Below are 12,613 nucleotides of genomic sequence, written 5' to 3' on the forward strand. Positions count from 1 at the left end.
TAATAGTATTTGTGTGTAAACAACTGAGAAAAACTGTAATTGGGAGTACATCTACTCTGTAGGGCCACCATGAGGCCACGTTGGCCAAGGGGCTCTGGAAAGCTACTTTCAGCATGCCCAATTTGATAAAAGTTACAAGTGGGCAAAGGAATTACGGTTTTTGGAGGAAAACTAAAAAATAAGAAAGGTAACAAAGAAGGCAGATCATCATGGAAGAATCTTTATCACTTGTCCTGCCGGGGACAACAACCTTAAGATTTGGAAATGACCGTTCTTAGCCACTGAGCCATGGCAAGTAAAATATTTGTTCACCCTTCAAATAACCATTTATCAATTCATTTCCAACCTTTCAAAAGCATAGTATGTGTCGACAGAGTGAGTTTCATGCACGTGCCACTTTCCTAGTTAGTTAGCCAGGGGGTGCATTTCGTGGCAAGGGTACAGATGTGAGTGACCCTCATGGCTCAAACTTAGCCTCCTTTGCAATACAAGATAGATTTCTGCACACATCTGTGTGTGTGTGTCAAAAGTCAGTACACCTTCACCTGCCTGAAAGTAATTGTTACATTTTGTCTTGTGTGTAAAATCATAAAGCTCATGTGTCATCCAGTGTCATGAGCAGGGCATGGCAGAATGCTGTTGTGATTAGCATTCCACAGGGGGATCTAGGTCACTGCTTTATTCGGAGGTCATGCCATCCTCACACCATGTGTTGTAAGAGTCAACTCTAGTCTTCACCCAGATAAACATTTCATCACATTCTCGTTTTATTAGTCTTTTTTTCACAACAGATTAAGATACAGTAATCACTTTTGGAGAAAAAAACACAAACATCCAGTGTATATCTGAGTGCTTTACAGTGAAAGACTTCTTTAGCACCACCATTGGAGACTGTACAACCACACTGATCTGCTCCACAAACACATGGGCCAGGGGGCCCATCTCTTAACACACCACCTCTCCTTGTACCCTTCTCTCTGCAACCCCTGATCAGCAAGCAAGATGTGGAGGTTTATGCTAGCTGACTTTTTTGTAGGTACCTAATTTGTTGTTCGAATTGGAGAGGAGACAAGAAAAGGAGACAAAGAAAGGTGGAGTATTGGAACACAGCCCAGGTCAACCTGGATTGACATGCTAAGATGCAGTACCACTCCACACCACCAAGGAGAGCAATAGGGAATACTTGGGGCTGAGTTTGCCTTCAAACTTGCCTCTGAATACAGATGAGATTATGTACAAGAGGGAAAGGGACTTTTTGCTTTTTTTTCCACCATGGGATTCATAAACATGACAAAAATATATGATACAATTTCTTTCAAAATAAATATTAAATAAATATAGGTGAAATCTATCTTTAAAATGATCTGAAATGTATATGTCAATTCGAACATAGTCAAAAAGTTTTGCATGTAAATCACAATCCTTCAAAGGGACAAAATATAAAACAAAAATAAGATCAACAGAAAGCATGAGTTGACATGATTTGTCTCTACGAAAAACAAAGTTTGTGGTGAAAATTGCAGGCCTATATAGGCCTGTAACTGTTGTCAGAGAGTCTGGCTGGTAGGATGGAGGGAGAGAACCAAGCATGGAGGGATGTAATAAACACAGCTCAGTATTGACTGGACAACAGGGAGTGAAAGGGCAGGGATTGGCCACACATCAAAAACAGTCCACAATAAACAACACAGTCCTCGCCTGGGAAAACACATATCCACCATTCCAAGTCAGCTGATGAGCAGAAAATCCAGAATAAATCTAAATACACTTGTTTTTTATGGTTCTTTTTTCTCTTAGTTTAAGTCAAGGATAACATTGAAGAACACACTCACGCACATACACTGTTTTTGATTTCTGTATCTATGAGTTCACAATCACAATTTGTGCTACAACATTAGACGGAAAGGGCAGAGTTTAAGAAGGGAGGAGCCGAGTAGTGCTGATGGCTGATTGGCTGGGATATGACGAGGGAGGTGGGGTAACGAGGGCGCACATCCACATCCACAACGACAACTGCTGGAAGAGGGGAGAGAGAGACGGCACGACCTGTTAAACTGTCAACAATCTTGGTTGATCTTTAAAGGTCCCATGGCATGCTGTTTTTGGATGTTTTTATACATAGGGGTTATTGTTCCCCTAATACTGTATCTGAAGTATTTTTCCCGAAATTCAGCCTTGGTGAAGAATAACAGCCACTACGTGCAGTCCCACAATGAGCTTTCCTTAAGACGTGCCATTTCTGTGTCTGTAGCTTTAACCTTGAGTTCCCGAAGGTTCACAACGACCCATCGTTGTGCTGCGACAACTTTACCCAACACAAAAACAAATGAAAAACATTTTCTTTTAACCTTCGCGCTGTGGGGGGTCTGAGACAGCCCGACAGTTAAAAGAAAATGCTGCACTTTGTTTTTGTATTGGGTAAAGTGCTCGGAACACAACGGTGGGTCGCAATGACTGAAGGGTCCCAATGACCCTAAGGTAACACAAGGGTTCAATGCTATGAAGAGGAGAGAGGAGGGGCTAACTACCAAGCGTCAGTCGTTTACAAGCCATGATGTCTTGAGGAAAAACCAATATCGCGCTCGCACAGTCGTAACTCATTTTTTCATTGGTAGGCCAAATTCTGTGTGGGGAAAGCAGAGAATGGGGAGGTAAACTTTCCCCTTATGATGACATAAGGGGAAGATTTTCATATCGGAGCATTTGAGCTTTAATTTTCTCAAAGGCGGAGAAGAATACCCAGGGCTTGGTTTACGCCTATCAACATTTCTAGCCACTGGGGGGCCAAAGGCAGGTTGGGGGAACTCATATTAATGTTAAATAACATCAAAGTGAAATATTCATGCCATGGGATCTTTAAACTAATTTTTTTTACATTGTAATTATCTGAACATTTCTGAATCCAGTTTCAGCCAGCAGGGTTGTGTGAGAAGAATTGTACCAGGGCGGGTTTGGGCTGGAGGAGGAGGTGTTCCTAGGAGTGTTAAGACTAGGGGAGGAGGTGTACCTGGGGGAGGTCTACATGAAGTCTTTGATGTTGAGATCATCCAGGGCATTCTTCGGGGGTGGAGGCCTGCGGGGGCTCTGAGTCATGCCTGGAGACATCTAGGGATGAGATAGGGGATAGTTACAGGTACAGGTCTGTATGTTGGCTTGAGCGTGTATGCTGGCCAGATGAAGCCACCATGTCAGTACCCTGTACAGCTGCAGCTCTGAGTAGCCTAACCACTAAAGAGAAATCTGAACGTAGTTCCTCCTCAGGGCAGCATAACAGGACAGTATGATAGGGCTCGGATGGCAGCATGACTGATGATGTGTGTTTTAGTGTGTATGGGATGTGTCTGTGAGTGTGTGTCCATACCGGGGCTCCGGAGGCCCCGGCTGGAGGGAAGCCTGGCCTGACGATCGGCATCATGGGCGCTCCAACCCCGGGGGCCCCAGACTGGGAGAGCCAGAGAGAGAGGGAAAAGAGACAGAAGAGAGAGAGGAAAGAGAGAGATGGAGATGAGACCGAGACAGGGGGTGGAAGGAAATGAGAGTAGTGAGATACCACAGTGGACCTGTTGAGAGCTGATGGGCAGCCTACAGGGGTCAATGGCCATCTTAGGTGCTCCTACAGGTCAAAGGTCATGAGGTTGACTGAGGTCAGAGACCTAAAGGTTGTAAGGTCAAGAGACCGGGGGGGGGGGGGGGGAGTGTCTTACCATGCAGAGTCCAGGGTTAGGGAAAGAGCCCATATAAGGAGGCATTCCCATGGGGACGTTCTAGGGGTGTGGAGGGGGGGGGGGACAGGAGGGAGGACATTACTACATAAGACATCACACACGTCAACAACATTTAACACGACTCAACAAGATTTACAGACACAAACAAAACTGTGAGACATTGTGGAGACAAACAACAACACTTTTAAATGTACTGAGACATAATGCAGCACACAACACCAGAACTATCATCTCATGCACCTGTGTAGGGTTAGGGCAGGGGTGGCCAATCCTGGTCCTCGAGGGCCACTGTCCTGCATGTTTTAGATGTTTCCCTGCTCCAACACACCTGATTCAAATGAATGGTCATTACCCGGCTTCCACAGAGCTTGATAATGACCCATTCATTTGAAACAGGTGTGCTGGAGCAGGGAAATATCCTAAACATGCAGGACAGTGGCACTCGAGGACCAGGATTGGCCACCCCTGGGTTAGGGTAAGGGTTGAGGAGCCGAGAGGAAGCAGCCAAATTAGCAGGCAGGACAGTTTAGTTATAACCGTCTGGCGGCAGTAGTGATTCATTCACTACAAGAATACCTGAGGCCATTACTATCTGTGCTCATCTATGCAATACAAGTCAAAAAGCGACCGGCTATAATGCATTCCTTGAATGTAAAACCTAAAAAGGAGAATAGATATGTTTGCCTGTTCAGTGGTGTTCTACTCCTTAATTCTGATTGTATCTGTGCTGTTGTAAAAAGCACTGCCACCGCAGTTGAATACCCTGACCAGAGAAAGCTGAAGCCGCTTCTCTCATTCTGAACCACAAGTTCTCATTCCTGCACATGAACTGTTAATGGATGGGATGATATTTACTAGTTACAAGTAAGATATTGACAGCTCTAGCTTACACTAATACAACCTTATTTATGTCTACTTATATAGCTGTGAGGGAATTATGGTGAACTTGGGGTGGGGGTTAAAGTTGGACAACTGTCTCTGGGTGATGCTTCCTCTATCAAACTTCCTGGCCCTGAGATTGGACCACCCTGGAAAGGCAGATGAGGCCATGCCTTTACCATGCTGCTCCATGCTGACTGACACACACAACATTTACCATGGGGGCACCCCAGCTAGGTGGAGCTACCTGAGGGGGGGCTGCAGGGCCCATTCCCAGATCTATGGAGGGAGAGGAAGAGGGGGAGAAAAGGATGGAGAGGGAGGGGGAAGGAGAGAAGAGAGGGATATAGAGAAGGAGGAAGAGAGACAAATGGAAAAACAGATTGAAAGTATGCCAGAATACCTCATACATTCTGTCACAATATCACCCTATTAAGCGCTATGTGATTATAAAGTAACTTAAATACTGTGTTCATCCACTAGTTCTGTGTGGGGTACACTGTAGACTACTGGAGTGTTCTACTATGGGGTGTTTGGTGCCTACTGCCAAGGCAGGTTTAGCCATGGTGGAGTGTTCTACTATGGGGTGTTTAGTGCTTACTGCCAAGGCAGGTTTAGCCATGGTGGAGTGTTCTACTATGGGGTGTTTAGTGCTTACTGCCAAGGCAGGTTTAGCCATGGTGGAGTGTTCTACTATGGGGTGTTTAGTGCCTACTGCCAGGCAGGTTTGGCCATGGTGGAATGTTCTACTATGGGGTGTTTGGTGCCTACTGCCAGCCAGGTTAGCCACTAGTCCTGTGTGGGGTAGACTGTATGCCGGAGTGTTCTACTTACTGCCAGCCAGGTTAGCCACTAGTCCTGTGTGGGGTAGACTGTATGCCGGAGTGTTCTACTTACTGCCAGCCAGGTTAGCCACTAGTCCTGTGTGGGGTAGACTGTATGCCGGAGTGTTCTACTTACTGCCAGCCAGGTTAGCCATGGTGGAGTCCAGGTCTCCCATGGGCTTGCTGGGAGAAGAGGCTCCCATGGTGGAGGAGCCCTGTGGCGTCACAGCAGGCTTCATCACATCACCTAGCCCATCAAACACTGCAGACAGCAGGGGAGGGGGGATGGACAGGAGGGGAGAAGAGCGGGATGGAGGGAGAGGGTGACAGGAGGGAGAGAGAGATGGGGTCATGGGCAGAGAAAGGGGGGTAATAGTGAGAGGTGGATGGAAAATAAGAGGGACAGTTTAGAATCAAGCAGCTCAAATTCTCTACTACAGGGGGCATTACCATGACAACCAAATCAGAGGGTTTCCATGACAACAGTGATCAGAGAGGAGCAAGGGAACGTTGTCAAGAAGCAGGCTCTGGAACCCTTTCCTGAACACTTTAAAGTGTTACTAACCAGCCTCAACAAACACATCCACAAGCATGTGTACACAAAAGGATCCACACTTCTCACACACACTGTGTGTGTCTCACACACACACACCGGTACACTCACTGTCATGCACACATACGAATGGATACAGACTGTCACACACATGCACAAACACATGTAACAGTGATCCCCATGATTCCACATAATACAGTCCAATTTACAGTAATATAACCTTAAGCTGTAACAGTATTTTATCATATATTTACATAATTATTGAATCACCATGGTGATGCTGTTTTCTTTTAGATATCAATGAGACACAATGTAATAAGCACAATAAGGATTATAACTCATTTTCTTCTCATAAAAATTACACAGGGCAGGTAAGCGAAGCACGTATCCATCTACAAACTACAGTAACATGATTAGGGTTAGTCAGGGTCAGACACGTGCAGGAATGGCAGTGCTACAGATCAGGCTTTTGTAGTAGATGCTGGAGGTTGTCTGAGACATCTGGGACCAGTTGAGCTCTACTACTACTGCAATGCACTCTGGGAGGAAACAACACTGCACACACAAAGGGGCCAAAACACTCACCCAGTCAGAAGCAGGAAACAAGCAATGAGCCCAAAAGCCAGATGGAGAGGTGGCAAATGGAGGGAAAAGAGGGAAAGAAAAAAAGAAAATAACATGATGGAAATGTGAACAGAAAGGGAAGAAAGACAGAACAGGCAGGGATGTCCGTAGGCCACAGAAGCGGGGTGTTGATGAAGCCGGGGAAAAGAGTGAGAAAGAAAGGAGGGATAAAGAACACGGAGGAGGGAGAGAAACAGGGAGCAAAAAGTAGAGAAAAAGGGAGGGAGGGAGACAGAGGGAGGGAGAGATTGGAAGGAGAAGAGAGTTAAGCCGTCAGCAGTAGCTTTTGCAGACTGTCAGTTCTGAAACATGTTGTGAGACACTTAAGAGGCCTGTTCCATAAAGCGAGTTGACCGAATAAGCCAGGCTTGTGTCAGTTAGTCGGGCTCATTTCCAGTTGATTTGGTTCAATAAAGCCAGTTTTATGTAGTTCGAACTCAGTTACTATGGCAACTTCTGCTGCAAAACTAGCCTGGTCCGGCGCAGGCTGTCAGGCTTAGTGCGTGTTATTAACCAGACGTTCCTGTAACACTGACCTGACGGGAAAACGATGATTCACCACAGACTTTCTGGCGTGGTGCCATATTATAATTTTTATTTTAACCTATCAGTGAAAAATTTAATTTCATGAAAAAATCGACTTCAATAAATAAAACATTTAGGCTAATGCATTAAACACTGATGAACAATGATTTCAGAATAATACTAACCTATGTTTTACTTATGGTAGTTTGAGAAACGTTTAGGCAGATGCTACATAAAATGTCTCAGAAAGATCATAGCACATAAACCATGTACAATTGCAGAAACAAACCTACACTCACTGGCCACTTTATTAGGTACACCTCGCTAGTACCGGGTTGAACCCCCTTTTGCCTTCAGAACTGCCTTAATTCTCCGTCTCATACTTTCAACAAGGTGTTGGAAACTTTCCTCAGAGATTTTGGTCCATATAGACATGATAGCATCACGCAGTTGCTGCAGATGTGTCGGCTGCACATCCATGATGTGAATCTCCCGTTCCACCACATCCCAAAGGTGCTCTATTGGATTGAGATCTGGTGACTGTGGAGGCTATTGGAGTACAGTGAAGTCATTGTCATGATCAAGAAACCAGTTGATGATTTGAGCTTTGTGACATGGTGCATTATTCTGCTGGAAGTAGCCATCAGAAGATGGGTACACTGTGGTCATAAAGGGATGGACATGGTCAGCAACAACACTCAGGTAAGCTGTTTCATTTAAACGATGCTCTGGTGTTCTCCCAGGTGCTCTGTGCAATTGTAAGGTGTGGTGTGGGGAGGACCCAGATGCGAAAGAGATAGGAGGAAGGATAACAACACGGAACTGTAATTCAGACAAAACAAGAACATGGTGGGGATACTCAAATACAGCAAAACTGAGAAACAATGACTGAGCAGGACTGGACACATAACATGGACTCAAGTACAGAACAAGACACAACCAGTAACACTAATAAGAACTGAAACCACTGAATGAGACACAGATCAGAGGAACACTAGGGACTACACTGAACACTAGGGCAGGGGACACCAGGGCAGGGGACATTAGGGCAGGGGACACTACGGACTACACTGAACACTATGGCAGGAAATACCAGGGCAGGGGACATTAGGGACTACACTGAACACTAGGGCAGGAAATACCAGGGCAGGGGACACTAGGGACTACACTGAACACTAGGACAGGGGACACTAGGGACTACACTGAACACTAGGGCAGGGGACACCAGGGCAGGGGACACTAGGGACTACACTGAACACTAGGACAGGGGACACTAGGGACTACACTGAACATTAGGGCAGGAAATACCAGGGCAGGGGACACTAGGGCAGGGGACACCAGGGCAGGGGACACTAGGGCAGGGGACACTAGGGCAGGGGACACTAGGGACTACACTGAACACTAGGGCAGGGGACACCAGGGCAGGGGAAAGGGGACACTAGGGACTACACTGAACACTAGGGCAGGGGACACCAGGGCAGGGGAAAGGGGACACTAGGGACTACACTGAACACTAGGGCAGGGGACACTAGGGCAGGGGAAAGGGGACACTAGGGACTACACTGAACACTAGGGCAGGAAATACCAGGGCAGGGGACACTACGGACTACACAGAACACTAGGGCAGAAAACACCAGGGCAGGGGACACTAGGGCAGGAAACACCAGGGCAGGGGCTACTGGGCAGGGGACACTAGGGCAGGGGACACTAGGTACTACACTGAAAACTAGGGCAGGGGACAGTAGGGCAACGGACACTAGGGACTACACTGAACACTAGGGCAGGGGACACCAGGGCAGGGGACATTAGGGCAGGGGACACTAGGGACTACACTGAACACTAGGGCAGGGGACACTAGGGCAGGGGACACTAGGGACTACACTGAACACTAGGGCAGGGGACACCAGGGCAGGGGACACTAGGGCAGGGGACACTAGGGACTACACTGAACACTAGGGCAGGAAACACCAGGGCAGGGGACACTAGGGCAGGGGACACTAGGGACTACACTGAACACTAGGGCAGGGGACACCAGGGCAGGGGACACTAGGGCAGGAAACACTATGGCAGGGGACACTAGGGCAGGGGACACCAGGGCAGGGGACACACTGAACATGAAACCAGGGTATGGCCGCGATCGTGATACACCCTTACCCACTTTCCACCAAAGTGAACCGGGAGCTAGTTCGGAGCTGGTGCTAGAGCCAGTTCGTAGCTGGTTCAAGAATGGAGCGTTCTAAGAACCGGTTTGCTTTTCCACGGGCTAGAGAGCCACCCCAGAGCCACGTCATTGTAAACGTCTCATCTTTTCCAGCAACGCTAGCGCGGAAGTTCCAAACACAAAGCAGAGCCCAGAGAATGTCTAAAATGGGGAGAACTGCCACTCTTGTGAAACTTCCGGGATCTGGAATGGTTGCAGTTCCACTCTAGTTCCATATGAGGGCACTAATAAGCGAGTGCAGAATAAATGGAGGTCTATGGAGCTATACCCCTCAAAATCCACTTTTATCAGGATTACATTTTTGTCTAGTAATTTGAATTCTGAATTCGAAAGGGAAGTTAAAAAAAACATACTGCTGAGTGTTAGATTTTTTCCCCCCTTACTCTTCTAAAAAGCCTTTTAAAATGTCAATGACGTCATACACATCGTATGACCAGAGATGCTGCTTTACGGCAAACTTTGGTCACTTCCTTTTTTTGTCGAGGCATCGACAACACAGCTGACAGGTTAGGCTCTCCCTGTCAATACACATGCTAGAAAGTTTTGGCTTGCTAATGTTATTGCTAATGTTGCTAATGCTCTGACATTCTGATTCTGTTTTGGATGCCATCAAGCGGGATCTCTGGTCGCAGTGATTGGTCTGGCAGAGCCTGTCTAAAGGCTGTTCCTTTGTTCCCTGCCAGATCGTGACAGTATTTCTGTGTCTATTCTGTGTTTGGTTTTTGAACTCCTGCCTGTCCTTACATTTAGAGCCTGCCTGCCATTTTTGTGCCTGTTGTGAAATTTATGAAACCTTTCTCTTTTCACTCGGCTTCTACTGCTCTGTACATGCAACACGTCTGGAATATCTACAGGTACTACTGATATCTACAGGAAGTACTGATATCTACAGGACCAGAAATATCTACAGATACTACTGATATCTATAGTATTACTGATATATACAGCACTACAGATATCTACAGGTGCTACTGATATCTACAGTACTACTGATATCTACAGCACTACAAATATCTACAGGACAAGAGATATCTACAGTTCCAGAGATATACAGTACCAGGGATATCAGCAAGAACAGGTACAACATAGACCACAATGTGGGCGTGTCTGTGTGGGTGTGTCATGGGGAGAGGTGTGTCTACATCTGGTACGTCTGTCTTACCTGACATTAGCTCTGCTCCAGGGGCTGCTGGCTGGGGCTCGCCTCCAGTGGACTCTACCACATGAAACCAAACCATTCCATACAAGGCCAACGTGGGCCAAGCCAGGCCAAAGGAGGCCGTTCCAAGTGCAGCATGAGGGCAGAGAAGGGTTAAGAGTCAGCCTTCAGCTCCACACTGGGAAGCCCTATCCAGACAGAGTAGAGATACACACAGTAGATATCATTCACATGACTAACAGGAACATTCTCCTACTAGGTGAACTCACATACATAAGCACACAGAAACACACACAGAACTACATTCACACATACACGTGCATAAAACTGTGGTCTCAAGTAGTGTTGTCACAAAGACAGGTACTCTGGTACCAAGACGGTAAAAAAAAAATATATATAAAAAAAACGTAAGATACCAGAATTACTGAAGTACCGGGTTGCAGAGGCGGACCATGACAAGCACAGTGTTGCCAAAAGAAATCTCACCAGAGGTTGCTAGTGGCTCTCTTAAAATAAGTCACTAAAAGTCACTAGATTTGTCACTAGATTAGATTTTTTTGTCACAAGGGAAGACAAAAAGTTGCTAAATCTAGCGACACTGCAGGGGCTCCACTGAAGGTTGTTGACAAGAAAAGTGGAAGAGCCACTTATGGAAATACTTAAGGTGGGATATCAGAAGACAATGAGAACATTGTTGAGCCCCAGAAACCAATTTGCAAACATCACCGCTCATGTCCTTTATGGTTTGCAGCATACTGCAAATGTAATACCTAACAATGAGGCATATTAAAGGAGGGGGCACAACAGGGTTAACACATTTTTACAGAGGCTTTTAGATGACTGTTTGCCAAAATTTGTGTTTTGGAGTTTGGGATGTATATTTACTTTGTGCTTGTTGTGCGGAAAATCTAAAGAGCCCCATGAAGCGTGATGAATCCACTATTTCTATTTCTTATAAATGATGTTCAAGTCCATATTTGTATATTTCAGCTTTTTAAATGATCTTTAAGTCCTCTGCTGAGTTAGCTTCATGTCTACACTCAGTCCACACATGTTCTGCCTTCAGGCCTACAGTCTCCACACATGTTCTACCTTTAGGCCTACATGCATTGTGATTCTATTGATCTTCTGTTGTTGTCATAAGTAGGCTACAGCCTTAGGTATTGTAGGTGACTGTTACTGTCAACCAATGAGGGTTGTTCAGTAACTTATTTCAATTTTTTGGGAAATCGAAAATGGTATTGTGAAATTTCAATGGTATTGGTACAGACTACTGAAATGTTGGTACCTGACAACACTAGTCTCAAGCACACCACACTAATCTTATCCCAAAATAATGCATCAATCTGAAAGCTTTTACCAATCACAAGTGACTCTTAAGTCAATTGGCCGACATCAAACTACAAGCCTCCATCCAAGTTCTGACACATATCTGGCCCTGATCCACAATACAAATTAAAACTACAGAACTAGTGGATCCAACCTGATGAAGGAACACTATGAACCACACTCAGTAATTTGTGTATAATCAGGTTAAATGTCAACACAATTGGAATCATGGTAATATTGTGACATATGGCTGCATTTGAACCATGTTAATAATGAAATACCAAAAATGACCCCATCTAATGAGAACCCTCCCACCCCCTCCTCAGGGAAGAGCGAGGGGGGGGGCGAGGGACCCCCAAACAGGTCCATGATGTTTGAAGAGTCCGGTTTGGGTGGAGGGGCAGATGACAGGAGGGGGGCGGATGAGAGGAGGGGGGCGGATGAGAGGAGGGGGGCGGATGAGAGGAGGGGGGTGGAGGAGAAGCCATCTGCTGATTTGAAGGAGAGAAGGGGGTTAGAATACATATAAAGTATATACTAACATAGACACTGTACATTACACACACAATATATACAGTATATACCATACCAACAGACACGCTGCACTACACACTAGGGGTGCAACAACTCAACAAGCCTACGGTTCGGTTTGTATGGGGCTTTATGGGTTTCGGTTTGCATTTACATTTATGCATTTAGCAGACGCTTTTATCCAAAGCGAGTTCTAAGAGCTTTACAAAAGAGCATAGGTCACTGAGCATAACAACGAGGTAG

The 12,613-nt window shown here is 45.9% G+C and overlaps 1 protein-coding gene across 1 annotated transcript in view; it reads right to left on the minus strand.

Moving 5' to 3' along the window:
- Nucleotides 1-751: 751 nt before the first annotated feature.
- Nucleotides 752-12,613, minus strand: part of LOC124468580 (clathrin coat assembly protein AP180-like) — a 36,521-nt gene continuing 24,659 nt past the window's right edge. Inside the window, exons 19-26 of the mRNA XM_047021389.1 lie at nucleotides 12,121-12,330; nucleotides 10,514-10,567; nucleotides 5,565-5,690; nucleotides 4,852-4,883; nucleotides 3,705-3,764; nucleotides 3,362-3,442; nucleotides 3,008-3,105; nucleotides 752-2,016 (exon numbers count right to left, since the gene is read on the minus strand). Of these exons, the coding sequence (XP_046877345.1) occupies nucleotides 3,019-3,105; nucleotides 3,362-3,442; nucleotides 3,705-3,764; nucleotides 4,852-4,883; nucleotides 5,565-5,690; nucleotides 10,514-10,567; nucleotides 12,121-12,330 (650 nt within the window). The 3' untranslated portion in view covers nucleotides 752-2,016; nucleotides 3,008-3,018. The remainder of the gene's footprint in view (nucleotides 2,017-3,007; nucleotides 3,106-3,361; nucleotides 3,443-3,704; nucleotides 3,765-4,851; nucleotides 4,884-5,564; nucleotides 5,691-10,513; nucleotides 10,568-12,120; nucleotides 12,331-12,613) is intronic.

This window comes from Hypomesus transpacificus, chromosome 6 (assembly GCF_021917145.1).
Source record: "Hypomesus transpacificus isolate Combined female chromosome 6, fHypTra1, whole genome shotgun sequence".
Taxonomy (NCBI): domain Eukaryota; kingdom Metazoa; phylum Chordata; class Actinopteri; order Osmeriformes; family Osmeridae; genus Hypomesus; species Hypomesus transpacificus.